The sequence below is a fragment of the Pan paniscus genome, chromosome 7, assembly GCF_029289425.2.
Source record: "Pan paniscus chromosome 7, NHGRI_mPanPan1-v2.0_pri, whole genome shotgun sequence".
NCBI lineage: Eukaryota > Metazoa > Chordata > Mammalia > Primates > Hominidae > Pan > Pan paniscus.
Genome location: NC_073256.2, coordinates 46,956,267 through 46,979,731, shown reverse-complemented (window position 1 = coordinate 46,979,731; position 23,465 = coordinate 46,956,267). Strand labels below are relative to the sequence as shown.

The window sequence follows — 23,465 nt, the reverse complement described above, 5'->3', positions numbered from 1 at the left end:
GCCTGGCTAATTTTTGTATTTTTAGTAGAGATGGGGTTTCTCCATGTTGCCCAGGCTGGTCTCGAGCTCCGGGTCTCAAGCTATCTGCCTGCTTCAGCCTCCCAAAGTGCTGAGATTACAGATGTGAGCCACTGCACCTGGCCCTTATAGTCAGTTTCCACTGTGTAAGAAACAGTTGCATCAATAGCTGTGTGGAATATAAGCCATATATTTTCAGCTCCTACATGGCCTCCATATAGTCTTGTGCCTACGTGTGGACTCCTCATCACTGTGGTGTTTCTTGTTTTTTCTTGTTCTTTTTTTAGAGACAGAGTCTCGCTCTGTTGCCCATTCTGGAGTGGAGCAGTGCAGTCAGAGCTCACTGCAGCTTTGACCTCCTGGGCTCAAGTGATCTTCCTGCCTTAGCCTCCTGAGTAGCTAGGACTACAGATGCACACCACCACACCTGGTTAATTTTTCAAATTTTGGTAGGGACAGGGTCTCACTATGTTGCCCAGGCTGTTCTCGAATTCCTGGCCTCAAGCAGTCCTCCCGCCTTGGCCTCCCCGAGCACTGGGATGACAGGTGTGGGTCACGGCGCCTAGCCAGTGTTTTGTTTCTTACTCCATGCTCCTAGACTGAAGAATGCATGTGTGTTGAACTCAGTGCCATGGATTATGTGCTATGTGCACTCCACAGCCTAAGAACTACAATCTTGGTTGTTGTTAATTTTTGATACCTAAAAGATGAATAAGCCTCCCTGGGAAGAATCCTGGGGGCAAAATCAACTCTCAGGTGAGCCCGCTACTTGGAGTCTTTGCATTTCTCCTTTGCCTGGAAGAGAGCCGAGTTTACTTGTTGTGTCTTGTTGCCTCTTGTTTCATCAGGCTATCCATAATAAATTACTGTGGCATTTCCAATGGAAATGATTCTACCTGCTCTCGTTCACTTAGCATTTAGACCAATGCCAAATGGCTATTTGTTTTTATTTTAACACAAAATATTTGACACAAATTAACTTCTATTCAGGACCTACCAGAAGAGAACTGTGTTTGTGATTTATATAATATTATTAGTTATATACGTATTTGTTATAACATGCTTTAGTCACTGTTGCCATTGGGGTTTAATATATATATATGTAGGCTGGATGCAGTGGCTCATGCCTGTAATCCCAGCACTTTGGGAGGCTGAGGCAGGGGGATCACTTGAGTCCAGGAGTTTGAGATGAGCCTGGGTAACATAATGAGACCCCACCAATCTCTACAAAAAATGAAAGTTAGCTAGGTATGGTGGTGCACACCTGTGGTCCCAGCTACTGGGGAGGCTCAGGTGGGAGGATTGCTTGAGCCTGAGAGGTCGAGGCTGCAGTGAGCTATGATTGTACTACTGCACTTCAGCCTGGGTGACAGTGAGACCCTGTCTTAAAAATATATATATAACATAAAATAAGATATATGTATGTAGCATGTGTGTGTGTATGTGTGTTTCGTAATATGGTATTTCACCACAAACTACACTGGAAGCCAATTTTTTAAGACACAGGTGTTTTGAAATATGAGTTCACTCAGACCTTATGGCCTTTGAACATTTGCACCATCCCTACCTATTTCACCTACTTGGAAGGCTGAAAGATGTAGTCACATAGTCTTGGATTTGAATTTCAAAACCCTGGCTCGAGTTGCTTAGCCTTCCTCTGCAGCTAAAAATATTACCCCAAGGTTACTTAAAAGATAAAACAAACACAAAGCCAGGCCTGTGGATTCTTTAAAACTGCGTTGGTTATTTCTTTCTAACACCTTGCCTCTGTTTCCGCCAGAAGCATAAGCGGGGAGTAAAAGGGAATGTTTTGCTCATAGGCGTTGGCCAAAGCAGGGCCCTCTGGAAGGTGTCCAGACAGGACTGAGCAGCTTTCTGGGCTCCTGAGCAGACAGGAGACAGCAGGGGTCCTTCCCCAGAATTCCTAGATGGAAAGTCCTTGAAGCAACTCCATCCTGAGGATTAAGCATCCTATCAACCGGATGAAGCTGGGACTGGGACTAGCATCAGCCTCTTAGGCCTTCTTCTTAGACGAAGGCCCCCGAGGGAGGACCTCCTCAGCCATCTCCTCTGCACTCTGAGCCTTTGTCTCTACCCATGACCTCAGCCCCCAACCTATGCTTTAGGCAATTTACAGGGGTGAGTTTAAACTGTGCTTGCACTGCTAAAACCAACAACTTCTGATTTTATGTTTTTCAAACACAATAATCCATATTTATATACAATATTACCACATCACTCTGATAGCAGCAGGAGGCAGCCAAATGCCTGGACAGATAGGGGTGGGTCCCTGGTGAAATCCCACCGCCAACCTATAGACAGTTGAAAGCCTGAAAGCCACGCTACGAGTCAAATCCACAGACCAACTGAGAATCTGTCTTCCCATTTGGCGTGCTTTCCCCTGATTGATCCCCACCCTTCACCTATTTTACATGTACCTACCCTTTCCTAATCGGTTTTCTACACCATTGTGCCCACCTTTGAATGGTGTCTTTGCTTTAACCTTTTCTGTATACTCACAAACCAATCAGCATGCACTCCCCATTCTGAGTCCATAAAAAGCCCTGACCCAGCCACATGGGGAGAGAGAAACCACCCAACTGTGGGGGTGGGGAATTTCCTTACCCCTCTGCATCCCCTCTTTGCTGAGAGCTGTTCTGTCCTCAATAAAATTACCTGCCCTCAGGCCAGGCACGGTGGCTCACTCCTATAACCCCAGCACTTTGGGAGGCCGAGGTGGGCAGATCACCTGAGGTCAGGAGTTCAAGACCAGCCTGGCCAACATGGTGAAACCCCGTCTCTACTAAAAATACAAAAAAAAATAGCTGGGTGTGGTGGCAGGCGCCTGTAATCCCAGCTACTTGGGAGGCTGAGGCAGGAGAATTGCTCAGGAGGCTGAGGCAGAAGAATCACTTGAACCCGGGAGGCAGAGGTTGCAGTGAGCCAGGATCGCGCCATTGCACTCCAGCCTGGGCAACAAGAGTGAAACTCCGTCTCAAAAAAAAAAAAATCTGCCCTCATCACCCTTCAGTTGTCAGCGTGACCTCATTCTTCTTGGACGCTGGGCAAGAGCTCAGGACCCACCGAGTGTGGGTACCAAAAAGGCTGTCACACTGGCCTTTTGCCCTCACCAGCAGAGGGCAGCTGCCCCACACGACAGGGCCAGGGGCCGACTGAGCTGCTAACACGCTGCTGTCCATTGGGCTATGGACAACGGAACTAAAAGAGCTAATTAGCACACTGACGTCCCCTCTGGGGCTTCAGGGTCATGGGCACCCTTGTCTGGGAGCCACCACGTTCCCTTCAGGTAACATGCCTGGCCTGGCCTCAGGCCCTGCACGGAGCTTGCTCCTGTGTTTGCGCTTAGAGTGGCCGACTGGGTCCCGCACTCACTCACTCGCGTGCTCCCTCCCACAAGGGGCTGAGCACAGCAGGCCGAGTAGACAGGGCACCCCTGCTGCAAGTCTGGCAAAGGGGCCGAGAAAAATCCTGCATCAACTCCTCAACTGGGAGTCATAATAAAACGTTGAGAGGGAGATTTTTTTAAAGGGAGGAGGTGAATCTTCTACAAAGTGAAGATTGTCACAAAAAGCGAAGATGTGGTAAGATTCTTTACCACATCACAGGCATGTTGTGAAGAAGAAATGAATTAATAAATGCATGTTAGCACAATGCCTGGCTGTCAGGTATTTGCAGTTATTACTGTCATTGGTATTCCTAGAAGAAGGACTGGCACAAAGCAGGTGCTGTCATTGTTGTTACTATATTTATCTATTTTCCACATCCACTTACTTCTTTACCTAATGTGTTCGCTTAACTGATCCTTGGGTTGATCCAATGGTGTTGTTTGCATCAGTGATCGTTTGCAGATGTCTGCAAATAACATGAATGGACAACAAACAAAAAAATCAATCAGGGGCCAGGTGCAGTGGTTCACACCTGTAATCCCAGCACTTTGGGAGGCCGAGGGGGGTGGATCACCTGAGGTCAGGAGTTCTAGACCAGCCTGGCCAACGTGGTGAAACCCCATCTCTACCAAAAATACAAAAATTAGTTGGGCGTGGTGGCAGGTGCCTGTAATCCCAGCTACTCAGTAGGCTGAGGCAGAAGAATAGCTTGAGCGCAGGAGGCAGAGGTTGCAGTGAGCTGAGATCATGCCACTGCACTCCAGCCTCGGCACCAGAGTGAGACTCTATCTCAAAAAAAAAAAAAAAAAAAAAAAATCAGGGAGTGAAAAACACAGGTCTGTAGACAAGCTGGTATATACAGGCTGTTCCTGTTTCTACCTCTTCTTGGGCCTTAGCCTCCTGTGGGACCCTCGTCTTTCTTGGGCCCCTCACCCTCAATAGCCTCTTGGCATTCTCACCCACTTCTCTGTGCCCAATAAAATGGCATCCAGCCTGAAAAAAGGAATTTTCTATCCCCATGCAAAGTCCACCTGCAAGGTTGTTTCAGCCATTGCCCTGAGATGAGAAAGAAGAAGGAAGCATTGGTATGTTTATCATTAATGAACAAGGATTTTACAGGCACTGAACTAGCCCTAGGGAGATAATCATAAGATACAGCCCCTGCCCTCAAGAGCTTCCAGGCTACAGGGGAGAGCTTCCGGCCCAGGAAGGGAAAAGTCCCAGGAATCTTGGGCAGGCAGTTGTATTAAGGTTCATGCCTCTCCCCACTGGTACTGGAAACCTAGCAGGAAATGTCAGGTTGGAGGTACCTATCGGACCACAAGTATACGAGTTCAGAAGAGGGCTGAATAGATGGGCCCGGAGCCCAGGGGAACAGCAGGGCAACAGAAACACATCCAGCCATGGAAGATTCAGGCGCTGATTGGCCAGGAAGCAGGCCAAGAACAGAACCCTGGAGAATTCCAATGTCAAACGCATGGCATTGCATTTCTCTTCTATTTCCTTCGCTTTAAAGACACTAGAATGGCACATCAGGATATTGGGTAAATACCTCTAGAAAAAGAACAGAAAGCTCAACTGATGAGAAAAATATCTTTGAATTACCTGATCCCATCCCTCTTCATAGGGACAGATGGAGGATTGGAAAATTCTTTTGTTGTTGTTGTTGTTATGTTTTGTTTGTTTGTTTGTTGTTTATTTTTTTTTTTGGGACGAAGTCTCACTGTGTCGCCCAGGCTGGAGTGCAGTGGTGCAATCTCGGCTCACTGCAACCTCCGCCTCCCAAGTTCAAGTGATTCTCCCATCTCAGCCTCCCAATTAGCTGGGATTACAGGAGTGCACCACCACACCCCGCTAAATTTCTTTGGTATTTTTAGTAGAGATGGGGTTTCACCATGTTTACTAGACTGGTCTCGAATGCCTGACCTTAGGTGATCCGCCCGCCTTGGCCTCCCAAAGTGCTGGGATTACAGGCGTGAGCCACCATGCCTGGCTGGAATATTCTTATGATGGTGTTCCAGGGCAGCACTAGGAATGCTGATGGACGGCATGGCCATGGGCAACGTCCACCTACCAGAAAGCAGACAGCTGCAGCAGAGGAGCCTGCACATTCGTAAAGGGTCATTCATGTTGGTGTCGTTTGTAAAAGCAAACATCGAAAATGGCCCAAATATCCATCAGTATGGTTCATCTGGATGTGAACTGCTCTACAGCCATTGAAAGACTAGAGAAGTTCTTCCTGTATTAATTTGGGTTTTTGTTGTTGTTGTTGTTTTGTTTTGTTTTGTTTTGAGATGGAGTCTCACTCCGTTGCCCAGGCTGGAGTGCAGTGGTGCAATCTTGGCTCACTGCAACCTCTGCCTCCCAGGTTCAAGCGATTCTGCTGCCTCAGCCTCCTGAGTAGCTGGGATTACAGGCACCCGCCACCACGCCCCGCTAATTTTTGTATTTTTAGTAGGGATAGGGTTTCACCATGTTGGCCAGGCTGGTCTGGAACTCCTGACCTCAGGTGATCCGCCCACATCGGCCTCCCAAAGTGCTGGGATTACAGGCGTGAGCCACTGCACCCGGCCTCGTGTATTGATTTGTAACAGTCACACACACACACACACACACACACACACACACACACTCCATACATAGCCTCTCACATATATAGTGAGCAAACAGCAGTGGTGTTCACAGCATGCTGCCAGTTGTGTGAAAAAGGAAAGGGGGACAGTACATTTGCGTTTTATGTCTACGTTTGCTCACCTGCATATGCAATATCACTGGAAGTAGACAAAACCAAAAACAAAACAGAAAAAAAACACAACCCTGGTAACTTTGAGAAAAGGAACTAGGAGGCTCGAGGATGAGGTGGGGGGAGATTTTTCGCTGAATGCTTTTGTAATTTTTGAATATTGAACTATGTAGAAAAGTAACCTATTCAAAAAATAAACAAGCTTAATTATTTTCAAAGAGTGAGAAAAGCAAAAATAATCCCTGAGGAGCCATAGGAAAATGCCCTTTAGGGAAGATTCTCACAGAGAATAGAGGTGTCATGAAATGTGCCTTGCCGCGTCTGGAGGTGCTCAGAAGTTAAACTATGTGAAACTAGTCCTCAGTTATCCTGCTAAGATGCTTCTTGCTGTTAAGTCTATGTGCTGTGAAGACAGACCTTTCTGGGGGAAGAAGGTGGGGGTGGATTCACAGCCAAGGGAAAAGATCAGTAGGAAAGAAAAGGTTTTGGAGACCCCAACATTGGTATAGAAGAAACTTCTAGTTATTTCAGCCAGATAGTCAGGTGCTATAGAGCAGGATCCAGAAAGATTTTTACCCATTTATAGAACTTCCCCATGTTTTCTCCCTTAAATCTTGTCTTTTCTCTTGTAATAATGGACATGAAAGTCTCAAAATGAAGAGGGTCTGTCAGCTTGTGTTCCGGGACCACAAGGAATGGTGGCTGAAGGAGACCATCTTCCCTCAGCCCATATTGGAGGGAAGAGAAATGCCATAGTCTGGATGGGTGGTGACAGCTACCAAGAGGAGAGGAGAGCAGGGGAGGCCCTGGGGCCTGCCACGGTGAAAAGGGAGGGCTGTGAGGAGCCTGCCTGGACCTGTGAACTGCCTGGGGACTCAGGAGAAAGGGGTTTTGCAAATGCAGTGACAGATAAGCGTTGCATGGTAATAGGATTAAATTTGAAACTGTTACAGGTGAGATGTGACTAGCCCATTCTTGTATCATAGAGAGCTAGGCCTTTTCTTTATTTAACAGGTATTATTTTATTTTATTTATTTATATTTTTTGAGATGGAGTTTCACTCTTGTTGCCCAGGCTGGAGTGCAATGGCGCGGTCTTGCTCACTGTCACCTCTGCCTCCCAGGTTCAAGAGATTCTCCTGCCTCAGTCTCCTGAGTAGCTGGGATTACAGGCACCCACCACCATGCCCAGCTAATTTTTTTCATTTTTAGTAGAGAGAGGGTTTCACCATGTTGGCCAGGCTGGTCTCAACTCCTGATCTCAGGTGATCCACCTGCCTTGGCCTCCCAAAGTGCTAGGATTACAGGCATGAGCCACTGCACCTGGCCATTCAACAGGTATTATTTTTATCTTCATTGTTACTAAAAGAGCATAGAGGAACCTTCCTGTTTATTTTCTTACCTTATGCTGATCTTGAAACAGCAATGAAAATACTTCTGCTACAGGGACCTTAAACAACACCGAAAACTGCAAACGAGGGAAGATTATTTACTCCCATCTCTTACCCGTTTTCCTTTTCGATGCTAACAACTTGCTACTTTAACCCCAGTTTTGCCCACTCTTTCCCAGAAAAATCAACAAACATGTCTGCACCTACTATAGGCAGACACCTGTCGATTCAATGAAGTGTAAGCTTTCAGCTTTGGCTGGGCACAGTGGGCCTGTAATCCCAGCACTTTGGGAGGCCAAAGCGGGAGGATTGCTTGAGCTTGGGAGTTCAGGACCAGCCTAGGCAACATAGGAAGACCCTCATCTCTACAAAAGAAAAAGTAAAAAAATTAGCCAGGCGTGGTTGTGCATACCTGTAGTCCCAGCTACTCGGGAGGCTGAGGTGGGAGGATTGCTTGAACCCAGGAGGTCAAGGCTGCAGTGAGCTGTGATTATGCCACTGCACTCCAGCCTTGGAGACTGAGTGAGACCCTGTCTCAAAAATAAAATAAAATACAGATTTCAGTTTTGTTTGCAGGGAGTTTGCAGCCTCATTGGGGGACAAAGAATTACACTTAGAAGTGAGTACTAATGCTTTAGAGCATACGTTCAACACAAAGCCAGAGAAGTCAATAATAAAGGCTTTGGGAATCCACCTGCTGGAAACTTCCTGTGGATGGAGACATGCAAGCTTCTTGCAGGAAGGCAGGCCTGGAAGGACAGGTTAGACTTACGGGAGGACTACAGAGAGCACTTCAGGCAGGTGTGGAGCTTCCTTGTGGAATGAGAGGGAGCATGTTAGCTGGAGGGGAGGACCAGGGAGCTGTCATCGGCGGATGTCATTGCTGAGTCAAATAAAGTCTAAAGTAGGATTTTCACAGACTTACAGAAACCCTGTGTATTGCAAACATACCCGCCACGGTGTTAGAGAGATGTGACAAGGACTCTGATCTGACTCCTGTGACTTGCCAGCTTAGTATGGAGTAACGGGGGGGCATTGTGCTCGGGGGAGGCTACGGTATCTGTGTTCAGCCCAATCCTCTTAGGTCTCTCCTTGCACAGTTGGAACCAAGATAAGGGAGAACTTTAAAGAGTGCCTCACTCTCTCTCCCTTCAAGCTCAGCTCGGATTATTTCTTTCTTTTCCTCTCTCCATTCTCTTCCCTTTCCTGCTCGCGGCCAGATGTCGAGGAGAAATCCCTTCCCACTGTGAGTTTCGGTTGTGATGTCAACCTGTGACATTTGCCTTTTTAGAGAGATCGTGTGCATGTATTGATTAATGGAGAGTGTAAATTATGGGAACGGGCTGGGCACAGTGGCTCACGCTGATAATCTCAGCACTTTGGGAGGCGGAGGCGAGAGGATCAAAGAATTCAAGACCAGCCTGGGCAACATAGGGAGACCTCATCTCTAAAAAATATCTATTTTTAAAAATATTTAAAATTAAAATATGGGAATGATGTCAATACTCTCATCTAAAAATCCCAAGTCTCCAGCCCCAGCTGTGACACTTTTTAGCTGTGTGAACTTGGACTGTCACTCAAATTCCTCAGTTTCATTTATTTGCAAAATGAAACTTATTAATACTATCCTCTCTACCACATGTGATCTTGAGGTTCAGATGAAATAATGTTAGTGAGAGCACTTTGGACGCTAAAGACCGTATTATCTGTAGCTCAGGGTGAAGATTGCATGGGGGCAGAGGGGAGTGAAGTTGGGAAATCTCAATAAATCCCATCCAGCCCTATAATTTTGTAAAATTGTTTTATGTCATTAAAAATAAGTTTAACTAGATAGCTCCCTTGGTGTTTCAATAACCCTTGCTTTCATGATTCCTTTTTCCTTTCTAGATGTCCCTAAGTGCCAGCTCTCCCCTAAAAGTTCCAGCTCATCTCGCCTGGCCTCCCCCTGAGTCAGTGGGACTCCCAGCCACTGCCACCACAGCTGAAATTCTCATGCAGCATCTTCACAGGCACCCTGGGCCCCAAGCATGACTCATCCAGGTTCCAGAGCCAAAGTGGACTGAACATGGAAAGATTTTTATTATAGAAATGACAAGATGCTTTGCACGGTGGAGAGCGGAATTTACTTGGCTCCCATTAGAAACTCTTTCAGCTTAAGTACTTACTGTGGTAGTGAGTCCTACGGCATCTCAGTAAAAAGGAATTCATGGCATAAATGTGGACAGATTTACGGATGCAGAAACATGATGATAGATATCATGAGGTTGGTGATGGGACATATGATGGCACCATTGGTAATACTGGGTGGGTGAGGCAGGTCCCAGAAGGCTACAGGCTCACTCCCAAGGCTGCATGAGCAGTTGAATGGAGGGGCTGTTTACCGTGGTATCTTAGTTTGCTAGGGCTGCACCACAGACCGGGAACCTTCGACAACAGGAATTTATTTCCTTGCAGTTCTGGAAGCTAGACGTCCAAGATCTGGCAGGGTTGGTTTCTCCTGAGGCCTCTCTCTGGGCTTGTAGATGCCGTCTTCTCCCTGCATTCTCATGTGGTCATCCCTCTGTATGTGTCTGTTTCTTAATTTTTCCTTCTCCTTCTTTTTTTTTTTTTTTTCTTTTTTGAGATGGAGTTTCGCTCTTTTTTCCCAGGCTGGAGTGTAATGGCACAACTTTGGCTCACTGCAACCTCCACCTCCCGGGTTCAGGCAATTCTCCCACCTCAGCCTCTGGAGTAGCTGGGATTACAGGCACCTGCCATGATGCCCAGCTAATTTTTTGTATTTTTAGTAGAGACAGGGTTTCACCATATTGGCCAGGCTGGTCTCGAACTCCTGACCTCAGGTGTTCCACTGGCCTTGGCCTCCCAAAGTGCTGGGATTACAGGCGTGAGCCACCACGCCTGGCCTTAATTTCTTAAAAGGACGCCAGTCCTATTGGGTTACAGCCCACCCTAACCACCTCATTTAACCCTAACCATCTCTTTAAAGACTGTATCTCCAAATACAGTCACATTCTGGGGTCCCAGGGGTTAAGATTTCCGCATAGAATTTGTGGGAGACATAGTGTAGCCCATAACACATGCTGTGGGCAGAGTTAAGAGGATGAAGAAGGAGCCGGGTACAGTGGTTCACACCTGTAATCCTAGCACTTTGGGAGGCTGAGGTGGGCATATCGCTTGAGCCCCTGAGTTCAAGACCAGCCTGGGCAACATGGTGAAACCCCATCTCACAAAAAAAAAAAAAAAAAAAGAAAAGAAAAAATTAGCTTGGCATGGTGGTACATGCCAGTAGTCCTAGCTACTCTGGAGGCTGAGGCATGATGAGAATCACTTGAGCCCGGAAGGCAGAGGTTGCGGTGAGCCGAGATGGCGCCACTGTACTCCAGCCTGGGCAACAAAGTGAGACTCTGTCTCAAAATAAATAAATAAAAAGAGCATGAAGAAGGGCTGGTGAAGCGCCCAGGAACTGGCAACAGCAGAAAACCTTATCATCCCTTAGGCTGGAGAGCAAAGGGGAGAGAGAAGGTGGAGTTCCTGGGGCCAGTGAGAGCTGTAGCCACGGAAGAGGCGCCGTCCACCAGAACATGTGCAGTGTGGCCGAGCAACACAGCCACGTCAAAACTGAAGCCTGGGAACTGGGTACAGTGGCTCACACCTGTAATCCCAGCACTTTGGGAGGCCGAGGTGGGAGCACTAGAGCCTAGGAGTTTGAGACCAGCCTGGGCAACATAGTGAGACACCATCTCTAGAAAACAAAACCAAACAACAGCAACAAAAAAACCCCCAAGGCATAGCAGGGAGGGAAGAGGGAGAAGACCCCACCTCTCTCCCTTCCCAGCCTTCCTCACTTTCAACAGCACCTCCCTTTGATTAAACCCATCTGGAAGTCAGAGCAGAGAACCCCAGAGTGCTGGCAGATGCCAGCTTCTCAAGGCAGAGACAAGGCTGGCAAGGGTGGCCCGTGGGTCTGGGTGGGGAGGGTGGGATATGAGTGGGATGCTGGGGAATGACCAGCACAGCGGAAGAAAAGCACACACTTCCAGGGGAGGAACTGTCACTGTGTTTGGCAATGGGAAAGGGCTTGGAGGAGTTATTAGAAAACAGAAAATATCACTTAGCTGCAAATATATTAGTCATACATTCTGAACTAAAACACCTACTCATGTAACCAATTCAGTGTCCTGGAAGTTGCCATTCTAGGATTCTTTTTTTTTTTTTTTTTTTTTTTTTTTTGAGACAGAGTCTCATTCTGTCGCCCAGGCTGGAGTGCAGTGGCGCGATCTCGGCTCACTGCAACCTCCGCTTCACAGGTTCAAGCAGTTCTCCTGCCTCAGCCTCCCGAGTAGCTGGGATTACAGGCGTCTGCCACCACGCCCGGCTAATTTTTGTATTTTTAGTAGAGACAGGGTTTCACCATGTTGGTCAGGCTGGTCTCGAACTCCTGACCTCAGGTGATCCACCTGCCTCGGCCTCCCAAAGTGCTGGGATTACAGGTGTGAGCCACCACACCCAGCCTCTAGGATTCTTATTTATCTAGGTAAAGCAGAATGATAGAAAAACAAATGTTAGCTGGGTGCGGGGGTTCATGCCTGTAATCCCAACACTTTATGAGGCCAAGTTTGAGCCTGAGAGTTCAAGATCAGCCTGAGTAACATAGGGAGACCTTGATTCTACAAAAAACCAAAGAACAATTAGCCAGGTAGCATGTGCCTGCGGTCCCAGCTACTCAGGGGGCTGAGGTGGGAGGATGGCTTGGGCCCAGGAAGTCAAGGCTACAGTGAGCTGTGATTGCTCCACTGCCATCCAGCCTGGGCAACAGAGCAAGACCCTGTCAAAAAAAAAAAAAAAAGAAGAAGAAGAAGAACAGGCTGGGCACCATGGCTCATGCTTGTAGTCCCAGCACTTTGGGAGGCCGAGGTGGATGGATCACTTGAGGCCAGCAGTTCGAGACCAGCCTGGCCAACATGTGGAAACTCCATCTCTACTAAAAATACAAAAATTAGCCTGGTGTGGTGGCAGACACCTGTAGTCCCAGCTACTCATGAGGCTGAGGCAGGTGAATCGTTTGAACACGGGAGGTGGAGGTTGCAGTGAGCCGAGATCGTACCACTGCACTCCAGCATGGGTGACAGAGTAAGACTCTGTCTCAAAACAAAACAAAACAAAACAAAACAAAACAAAACCCACACATGTTTGCCAGGCTTGTAATGTTGAACACTTGTGTCCTTATGCTACATATTGTAAATATATACTTTTGCATGGTTTAAGATAGTGGCCTGGGAGGATGATCCCAGACACAGTGGTATTGATGCCCAAATGATAGGTGGGTTCAGCTGATTTGTTTGTCCCATCCAGGGTGAAGCGAATGTGTCTCCCTGAGTTGAGATCTTGTGTTCCTCCCATGTGTTCCAAAAGAAGATGGCTGTCAGGAAGGGTTTCCTCCTGGGCGGCCCCCAGGAGCCAGGGACAAACGGATAAGCTGGGATGGCCTGCAGCTCCGCATGTCCAACCCCCTTTGTCCCAGAGCATTCTTTGATTATATCATGAGCCTCTCACATTGCAGGCAGATGTTTGAATGGGCCAGACCAGAGTCCGTTCCCAGCCCCTTTCAGAATAAGCCAAGATCCCCTGGGGCAAGGACATATCAGGAGAAAGAAGGGCTCCTCCAGTGCCAGAGACTGTGCGTTGTCTTTTTTTTGAGATAGGACCTCTCTGTGGCCCAGGCTGAGTGCAGTGGCCCCTTCACAGCTCACTGCAGCCTGGACCTCCCAGGTTCCAAGCGGTCCTCCCACCTCAGCCTCCTGAGTAGCTGGGATTACAGGCATGTGCCACCACACCCAGCTAATTTTTTAATTTTTTGTAGAGATGGGGTCTCCCTATGTTGCCCAGGCTGGTCTTGAACTCCTGGGCTCAAGCAATCTTCCCGCCTTGGCCCCCCAAAGTACCGGGATTCCAGGCGTGAGCCCCCACGCCCGGCCTGCATGTTGTCTTAAGCTGTATTTGGGTTATCTACAAGTAACAAATCACCCTGAATGCACTTGCTTGCAACAAGTCTGTCATTTTCCTCATGAATCTGTGGTTTGGGCTCTGTGGGGAGGGCTTGTCTCCGACCCACACAGCATCCTCCAGGTCCTCTCAACCGAGGGCTGCAGGATCCATGTCCGAGGGGATACAGGGACATGGCTGGAAAGTGGGTGTGTGCCACCCACTGAGAGCTCAGCCAGGACTGAGGGCGGGGCCCCTTTACCTCTCCATGTGGCCTGGGGTTCTCATTGGCAGAGGGGTTGGGTTCTAAGGATGAGGGTCCCAAGAGAGAGCCAAATTGAACCGGAATCAGCTTTGAGGTCCCAGCCTTGGAAGTCTCCTAGTCTCTTCCACCATCCCCAGCTGGCCGGAGGGGTTTGTCCAATTTCAAGCAGAGAGGACACAGACTTGGGAGAGCTGCAAGGTTCTAGAAGAACATGTGGGATGGGAAATAGTCTTGTGATCATTTTGGGGTAGACTCTCTGCCTCAGGATGATTCCCTGGGCAACTCTTGCCATACATAGGACACAGGCATGTGAAGTGGCACATCTCCCATTGTGGTAGGAACCAGGTAATGGTTGGTAAACTGTGCTGATACTCATTCATTCAGCAAAAGTTTTTTTTTTTAAAGTATCGCTCTTGTCCCCAGGCTGGAGTGCAATGGCGTGATCTCGGCTCACTGCAACCTCCACCTCCCGGGTTCAAGCGATTCTCCTGCCTTGGCACCCCACCTCCCCGAGTAGCTGGGATTACAGGTGCCTGCCACCATGCCTGGCTAATTTTTGTATTTTTAGTAGAGACGGGGTTTCACCATGTTGGCCAGGCTGGTCTAGAACTCCTGACCTCAGGGGATCCACCCCCCTCGGCCTCCAAAAGTGCTGGGATTACAGGCGTGAGCCACCGCACCCGGCCACATTCAGCAAAACTTTCTGAATGCCCACTTTGCACCAGACTCGTGCGAGTCTCTGGGAATACAGGTATGAGAAAGAAACTGTTCCTGCCTTCAATGAGCTGATCATAGCTGCGAAGGAGACAGAGCAGCCAGGCTGTGAGAGCTCACAGAAGGAAGAAGTAAGCCACTCCACGGGGCATTGCAGAAGTGATGTCCAAGCAGAAACTCCAGATGGGTCACGCACGGTGACTCAACGCCTGTCATCCCAGCACTTTGGGAGGCTGAGGCAGGTGGATCACTTGAGGTCAGCAGTTCGAGATCAGTCTGGCCAACATGGTGAAACCCTGACTCTACTAAAAAAGTACAAAATTTAGCCAGGCATGGTGGCACGCGCCTGCAGTCCCAACTACTCGGGAGGCTGAGGCACTAGAATTGCTTGAACCCAAGAGGCAGAGGTTGCAGTGAGCCGAGATTGCACCACTGCACTCCAGCCTGGGTATCAGAGCGAGACCCTGTCTTGAAACAAAAAAAAAAAAAGAAAGAAAGAAACATAAAGAAACCTGGGATGGGATGAATGGTATTTCATAGTAACTAGGAGGTGAGTGTACAAGGAGGAGCTTTCCAGAGAGAGGAAGGAGAGGAATAAAATAAGCAGAGACCCCAGGCCAAACCTGGGTGACCAAGCATCCTGGTTTGCCAGGGCTGTCCTGGCGTTAGCACCACAAGGTCCACATCCAGGAAACCCCTTGTCACTGTGAGTGGTCCTTGGAAAATGTCCAGTGCAGCTGGACCCTAGAGAATTGGGGCTGGGTTGCAGCAGGGTTGGAAAAGAGAGATAGCGGAAAAGGTAGCCAGGAGCCCAAACAGGAAGCCAAGCCAAGCAGTTAAGACTTTATCTCCAAGATAGCTGAGCAATCAGGACAGGATTTTAAAGACGAGAGTGACTTGCTAAGACTGGCATTTGAAAGAGCTCTGCGCCTCTGCCCGGCCGCCCCTGCTGGGAAGTGAGGAGCCCCTCTGCCCGGCCGGCCGCTCCGTCCGGGAGGGAGGTGGGGGGGTCGGCCCCCCCCCCCGGCCAGCCGCCCCGTCCGGGAGGTGAGGGGCGCCTCTGCCCGGCCGCCCCTACCGGGAAGTGAGGAGCCCCTCTGCCCGGCCAGCCGCCCCGTCCGGGAGGGAGGTGGGGGGGTCAGCCTCCCGCCCGGCCAGCCGCCCCATCCGGGAGGGAGGTGGGGGGGTCAGCCCCCCGCCCGGCCAGCCGCCCCGTCTGGGAGGGAGGTGGGGGGATCAGCCCCCCGCCTGGCCAGCCGCCCCGTCCGGGAGGGAGGTGGGGGTATCAGCCCCCCGCCCGGCCAGCCGCCCTGTCCGGGAGGTGGGGGGCGCCTCTGCCCAGCCGCCCCTACTGGGAAGTGAGGAGCCCCTCTGCCCGGCCAGCCGCCCCGTCCGGGAGGGAGGTGGGGGGTCAGCCCCCCGCCCGGCCAGCCGCCCTGTCCGGGAGGTGAGGGGCGCCTCTGCCCGGCCGCCCCTACCGGGAAGTGAGGAGCCCCTCTGCCTGGCCAGCCGCCCTGTCCGGGAGGGAGGTGGGGGGGTCAGCCCCCCGTCCGGGAGGGAGGTGGGGGGGTCAGCCCCCCGCCGGGCCAGCCGCCCCGTCGGGGAAGTGAGGGGCGCCTCTGCCCGGCCGCCCCTACTGGGAAGTGAGGAGCCCCTCTGCCCGGCCAGCCGTCCGGGAGGGAGGTGGGGGGTCAACCCCCTGCCTGGCCAGCCGCCCCGTCCGGGAGGTGAGGGGCGCTTCTGCCCGGCCGCCCCTACTGGGAAGTGAGGAGCTCCTCTGCCCGGCCACCACCCCATCTGGGAGGTGTACTCAACAGCTCATTGAGAACGGGCCATGAAGACAATGGCGGTTTTGTGGAATAGAAAGGGGGGAAAGGTGGAGAAAAGATTGAGAAATCGGATAGTTGCCGTGTCTGTGTAGAAAGAGGTAGACAAGGGAGACTTTTCATTTTGTTCTGTACTAAGAAAAATTCTTCTGCCTTGGGATCCTGTTGATCTGTGACCTTACCCCCAACCCTGTGCTCTCTGAAACATGTGCTGTATCCACTCAGGGTTGAATGGATTAAGGGCGGTGCAAGATGTGCTTTGTTAAACAGATGCTTGAAGGCAGCATGTTCGTTAAGAGTCATCACCACTCCCTAATCTCAAGTACCCAGGGACACAAACACTGCGGAAGGCCGCAGGGTCCTCTGCCTCGGAAAACCAGAGAACTTTGTTCACTTGTTTATCTGCTGACCTTCCCTCCACTATTGTCCTGTGACCCTGCCAAATCCCCCTCGGCGAGAAACACCCAAGAATGATCAATAAAAAATAAAATAAAATTAAATTAAATTAAATTAAATTAAATTAAATTAAAAAAAAAAAGTTTTCTGTTGACAGATCTGATTTTATAATTGCTAAAGCAATCATGCCTCTTTGGGTCAGCTTGCAAATAAATACCTGTATGTTTGGCAGAAAAAAAAAAAAAAAAAAGAAAGAGCTCTGGCTTCTGGATAATGCAGGAGAGGGGCAACACTGAAGACCAGTTTGGGGCCATCACAGTTTTCCAGGGAAAAGATGCTGGTGACTTGAACTGAAAGTAGTGGAGGAGGGTAAAGAGAAAACAAGGAGGTTGTAGAATGTCTTCAGGAGAAATAGCAGAACTTAGAATTTTCTTAGCTGGGTGAGGTGGCTCAGGCCTGTAATCCCAGCACTTTGGGAGGCTGAGGTGGGCAGATCACAAAGTCAGGAGATTGAGACCATCCTGGCCAAGCTGGTGAAACCCCATCTCTACTAAAAATACAAAAATTAGCTGGGTGTGGTGGCACACACTTATAATCCCAACTACTTGGGAGGCTGAGGCAGAAGAATCGCTTGAACCAGGGAGGCAGAGGTTGCAGTGAGCCGAGACGGTGCCACTGTACTCCAGCCTGGCAACAGAGAGAGACTCCGTAAAGAAAAAAAGAAAAAAAAAAAAGAACTTTCTTAGAGGTAGGAGGAAAGAGGAGGAGAAATTAAGGACTCTTAGTTTTCTGGCTTGGGAAACTGGAGTTTTGGGAGGTAATTAGGATGGTTTGGAAATATCTTCCCCACACCACCCTACCCCAGAATGCCAACAAAGCAATGATGCTTCTGCTTCCCATGCAGCTCTTGTTGCCGTAAAAGTCATCTCAGTTATTGTGCAACTGACCTAGAAGCCTCAGACAGAGCCGTGACACTTACAGAAACTTCAGGATACAAAGGAGGTGCGGAGGGCAAGGGGGAAAGTGACAGGTATTTATTAAACCAGATACTTCCTCAACTATTTTTGTGCTCTATCTTATCCAATCTTCACAAGAATCTTATGTGGTAATAGGTAGGTATTTTTATCCTCATGTGCTGAAAGTGGCCACAGCTATGAAGAAGCAGAGCTGGGATTTCAACCCAGATGTGTTTGACTCCGAAGATCTGCTCTTTCCACCTTGCAGCTTCCCCAGAAACTCTGGTTTCTTTCTATCTGGGTATTTCTCCCTATCTCCTGCCATGCTTTGATTCCACCTTCATTCAGCATTTGTGCTGAGAAGCAGTACTTCCGAGGAAGAGAGGTCAGCACCAGGCCTGGGTTGGTGGCTAACGCCTGTCATCCCAGCCCTTTGGAAGGCTGAGGCGGGAGAATCGCTGGAGGCCAGGAGTTTTAGACCAGTCTGGGAAACATAGTGAGACCACGTGTCCACAAAAAATTTTTTTAAAAATTAGCTGAGCACAGTGGTGCATGACTGCAGTCCCAGCTGCTTGGAAGGCTGAAGCAGTAGGGGTTACTTGCACCCAGGTGTTCAAAGCTGCAGGAGCTCAAGACTCCAGTCTGAGTAACAGAGCGAGACTCTGTCTCTAAATAAAATAAACAAGCAAAAGCCAAATAAAAAAAGAGAGGTTAGCTCCAGTACAGTAAAGAAGGATGCATGGCCGGGCGCAGTGGCTCATGGCTGTAATGCCAGCACTTTGGGAGGCCGAGGCGGGTGGATCACTTGAGGTCAGGAGTTTGAGACCACCCTGGTCAACATGGCGAAACCCTGTCTGCACTAAAAATACAAAAATTAACCGGCTGTGATGGTGGGTACCTGTAATCCTAGCTACTCAGGACAGGGAGGCAGGAGAATCATTTGAGCCCGGGCAGTGGAGGTTGCAGTGAGCCAAGATTGCGCCACTGCACTTCAGCCTGGGCGACAGAGTGAGACTAAAAACAAAAAACAAAACAAAACAAAACAAAACACACACACACACACGCACAAAAAAAAATGTTTGCCAAGCCTGTAATGTCGAACACTTGCATTCTTATGCTACAAAAAAAAAAAAAGAGAGGGAGAGATAGACAGAAGGATGCAGACCAAGGGTTGGGAGCGTCACCTCCTCAGGGCTCTAAGAGGATGGCAGAAGCCTGCTCTCAGAAACAGAGATTTCAAGAGGTACTTAATCCTTTGTAACTCATCCCTACCCTGATTATATTTGCAAAATCCTAAAACCAGAGGACCTATGTAAGTTTCTTTGTGTGCATGACGGACAGCGGAAGCTATGGAGACAGTGCCCCTGCCATCAGCCAATTTAGGAAAGGGAGAGTTCGGGGGATGAAACTCAAGAGAGAGACAGCTGTGGGAAGGGCACTACTGAGAAGACGGGGAAATTGTGAGTTCTGGGGTGCTCGCTCCAAAGGACTAGGGAACCCGACAACTAGACCTATGTGGTTGGCCCTCCCAGGTCCAGACAAGCGGAAGCTGGTACCATTAAAAAACCCCAGTGCTGGCTGGGCGAAGTGGCTCACACCTGTAATCTTAGCACTTTGGGAGGCCAAGGTGGGCAGATCACTTGAAGTCGGGAGCTCAAGACCAGCCTGGCCAACATGGTGAAACCCCGTTACTACTAAAAATACAAAAATTAGCTGGCCGTGGTGGTGGGTGCCTGTAATCCCAGCTACTTGGGAAGCTGAGGCAGGAGAATCACTGGAACCCAGGAGGCAGAGGTTGCATTGAGCTGAGATTGCGTCAATGCACTCCAGCCTGGGCGACAGAGTGAGACTCCGTCTCCATACACACACACACACACACACACACACACACACAGCAAAAAAAACAAAAACAAAAAACACACAAAACCCCAGTGCCATCTCAAACTCCTCCTTAACCGGCCAGGTTTACATTTTGATGTGAATCTGGACTTCTCTCCCCTTCGAAGTCTTGATCTTCCCGTATTCACGTTATATATACTGTCCATTTTGCTCAATCTGTCTTCTATTCGAGTGATTTCTGCATGTATCTTATCTCCCCACTAGGTTGGGAATTCTTCAAAGCATTCCAGTTTCATTCATTCCATATTTCCACATTTTCTTTCACGTAGTAGACACATGATTGGCGTTTGACAGTAGCACTGTCATTGGAATGTCTTTGGAAGATCCGAAATGTACATTTCTCAGCAGGCTTCTGTAGTCACTGACACCAGCTGAGAATGGACACAAGAGGGCGCTCCTTCCCCTCTTTTGAGTTCAGGGCACATCACTACTGCCCATTTGTGTCTCAAAAACTCAAACAGGACTGGTGTTCCTGAAAACACAGCTTTCCCTACTACTACGGAGGGGCTCTGGGAAATTTTGAATATATATGCTGACACCCTTAGAGAATCACTCACTTATTCCACTCAAGTCTTTGATTCCATTAGCATCATTCAAGCAAATAATCACATTGTCAGTTTTTGAACAACTTATAGTCTAAAGAAACATAACCACTTAAAAAGGTAACCAACTGGCGGGGCGCACTCGCTCACACCTGTAATCCCAGTACTTTGGAAGTCCGAGCTGGGTGGATCACGAGGTCAGGAGATCGAGACCAGCCTGGTCAACATGTTGAAACCTCGTCTCTACTAAAATACAAAAATTAGCTGGGCAAGGTGGCGGCACGCCAGTAGTCCCAGCTACGCGGGAGGCTGAGGCAGGAGAATCGGTTGAACCCGGGAGGCACACCACTGCACTCCAGCCTAGCAACAGAGCAAGACTCTGTCTCAAAAAAAAAAAAAAAAAAAAGTAACCAACCATGTCACCCATTAGGATGGCTGTTATCAACAACAAACAAAACAGAAAATAAGTTTTCGAGGAGGTGGAAAAATTAGAATTTTTGTCCATTGCTGATGGGAATGTAAAATTGTGCACCTGCAATTAAAAAAAAAACAAACAGTATGGGCCGAGAGCGGTGGCTCACGCCTGTAATCCCAGCATTTTGGGAAGCCAAGGCAGGCAGATCATTTGAGGTCAGGAGTTCAAGACCAGCCTGGCCAACATAGTGAAACAGTGTCTCTACTACAAATACAGAAAATCAGCGGAGCGTGGTGGTGTGTGCCTATAATACCAGCTACTCAGGAGGCTGAGGCAGGAGAATTGCCTGAACCTGGGAGGCAGAGGTTGCAGTGAGCTGAGATCATGCCACTGCGCTCCAGCTTGGGTGACAGAGCGAGACTCTGTCTCAAAAAACAAACAAAACACAGTATGACGTTCTTCAAGAAACTAAACAGAATTTCCATGTGATCCAGTCATCACACATCTGGGGAAATACACAAAAGGACTGAAAACAGGGGCTCAAACAGATGTTTGTACACCCATGTTCACAGCAGCATTCTTCACAATAGCCCAGAGGTGGAAGCAGCCCAAGGGACCATTGAGAGATGAATGGAGAAGCAAAATGTGGTCCATTCATACCATGGAATATTATTCAGCCTTAAAAAGGAAGGAAATTCTGACCCATGCTACAACATGGATGAACCTTGAGGACATTACACTGAGTGAAATAAGCCAGATACAAAAAGGAAGCTGAATCTTTTTTTTTTTTTTTTTTTTTTGAGACAGAGTCTGTCTCTGTTGCCCAGGCTGGAGTGCAGTGGCACCATCTTGGCTCACTGCAACCTCTGCCTCCCAGGTTCAAGTGATTCTCCTGTCTCAGCCTCCTGAGTAGCTGAGACTATAGGCATGTGCCACCATGCCCGGCTAATTTTTGTATTTTTAGTAGAGATGGGGTTTCAACATGTTGACCAGGCTGGTCTTGAACTCCTGACCTCAAGTGATCCGCCTGCCTCGGCCTCCCAAAGCACTGGGATGACAGGCGTGAGCCACCGCACCCGGCTACAGGAAGGTGAATCTTGACCTAGGCCTGGAAGCAAGAAGGGTGATGCTTGGATAGACACAGAGGAGGAGGTAACAGTAGTAGCAAGAGGACAAAGGGAGGAAAGAGTTTGCTACCAGAGCCTTTGTGGGTTCCTGCGTACAGAAGTGATATGATAAAAGAAATATTTTTAGAAGATTCGTGGGACATAGGATAGATCTGAGGGAGAAAAACTGTAGGTAGATAAATGACTTTAGATGCTGCAGCAATAATTTGGGACTAGATTAAGGACAGTGGTATTGATGAAAATAAATGGATGGATTAGGCTGGGCAAGGTGGCTCATGCCTGTAATCCCAGCACTTTGGGAGGCCGAAGCAGGCGGATTGCTTGAGGTCAAGAGTTAAACACCAGTCTGGCCAACATGGCGAAACCCATCCCTACAAAAAATACAAAAAAAAAAAAAAAAAATTAGCCGAGGATGGTGGCACACGCCTGTAATCCCAGCTACTCCAGAGGCTAACGTATGAGAATTGCTTGAGCCTGGGAGGCGGAGGCTGCAGTGGGCCAAGATCATGACACTGCACTCCAGCCTGGGTGACAGAGTGAGACTCCATCTCAAAAAAGAAATGGATGGATTAAAATGATGGACCTTGAGAAAACAAAACAAAACAAAAAAAACAGGGTAGGGGTTCGAGGGTGAGTCAGGGAAGTAGAGTCCAAATCGATTACCAAGGGTCGATAAAGCCTCTAGCCCAGACTTCTGGAAGGTTGGTGCCAAAACTCTCCATACAGCATCTACATTCCAATTGCTGCATGTTGTTAAACAAAGTAAATATAATCCGACAAGTTTTTCCAAATATGCTATGAGTGACTTGCAGACTTTCATAAAATATTAAAGTTTTAGTCTGCTTGTTTTGTTTCTTTTCTAAGTCAGTCCCTTCTTTAAAGAAGGATACATTTATCTCCGCTTTCCCTACAGCCTTGCTATGGGGTGATTCTTCCGTGCCCATGAGAAAACCAAGCTGTTGTAAATATGATCTGCTGTGGCCGAATCTTTATGATTTATTTGCCGCTTGTTCATTCATTTTGTCATCTACAAGGCTAGTAGAGAAAATGCATTGGCATTAATGGGGCACATGTTAGAAATGCAGAAGCTTGGTCCCTACCCCAAGCCTAATGAATCAGAATCCCCATGATCTCTTTTCTTTTTTTATTTTCTTTTCTTTCTTTCTTTTTTTTTTTTTTTTTTTGAGACAAGAGTCTCGCTCTGTTGCCCAGGCTGGAGTACAGTGGCATGATCTCGGCTCACTGCAATGTCTGCCTCCCGGGTTCAAGCGATTTTCCTGCCTCAGCCTCCTGAGTAGCTGAGATTACAGATGCGCACCATCACACCCAGCTAATTTTTGTATTTTTAGTAGAGATGGGGTTTCACCATGTTGGTCAGGCTGGTCTTGAACTCCTGACCTCGTGATCTGCCCGTCTCGGCCTCCCAAAGTGCTGGGATTACAGGCATGAGCCACTGCGTCCAGCTGATTTCTTTAAAGACATGGAATGCTTCATGTATTGGCGTGTCATCCTCCCACAGGGGCCATGCTAATCTCTGTATCATTTCAATTGTAGTATATGCACTGCTGAGGCAAGCACAGAATCTGCATGTTTAATAAGCTCTCCCTCCATTCGTATGCCTATTAAAGCTTGTAAAGTAGGAAACCCTGTGCTACAAAACAAAATGTGAACTCCTAACAAAGTTCTCCAACAGCTTTTCAATCTTATTTTATCTTACTCCAACACTTGAACTCTCTGCTTCCAATGCAATTCAGAAAGGAAAGTATCCTTGCATTGACAAGTAGA

The 23,465-nt window shown here is 48.6% G+C and overlaps 1 protein-coding gene and 1 non-coding gene across 8 annotated transcripts in view; one reads left to right on the top strand and one right to left on the bottom strand.

The window, feature by feature from the left end:
- Positions 1–20,646, top strand: part of FBXO16 (F-box protein 16) — a 72,978-nt gene extending 52,332 nt beyond the window's left edge. For 3 of the 7 annotated variants that reach the window (XM_008956218.4, XM_008956216.4, XM_008956217.4), the window contains one exon: positions 9,446–12,738. In XM_008956218.4, coding sequence (XP_008954466.1) covers positions 9,446–9,589 — 144 coding nt within the window. In that variant the 3' untranslated portion in view covers positions 9,590–12,738. Of the gene's footprint in view, positions 1–8,778; positions 8,805–9,445; positions 12,739–17,645 lie in introns of those variants that run through there. The other 4 variants (XR_008626366.2, XR_008626367.2, XM_057302995.2 and 1 more) reach the window with 2 other exon arrangements.
- A 2,508-nt stretch (positions 20,647–23,154) lies between these two features.
- LOC112440719 (U6 spliceosomal RNA) lies at positions 23,155–23,258 on the bottom strand. The gene has a single exon (XR_003028738.1). It is a non-coding gene; the product is annotated as a U6 spliceosomal RNA (small nuclear RNA).
- Between the last annotated feature and the right edge of the window lie 207 nt (positions 23,259–23,465).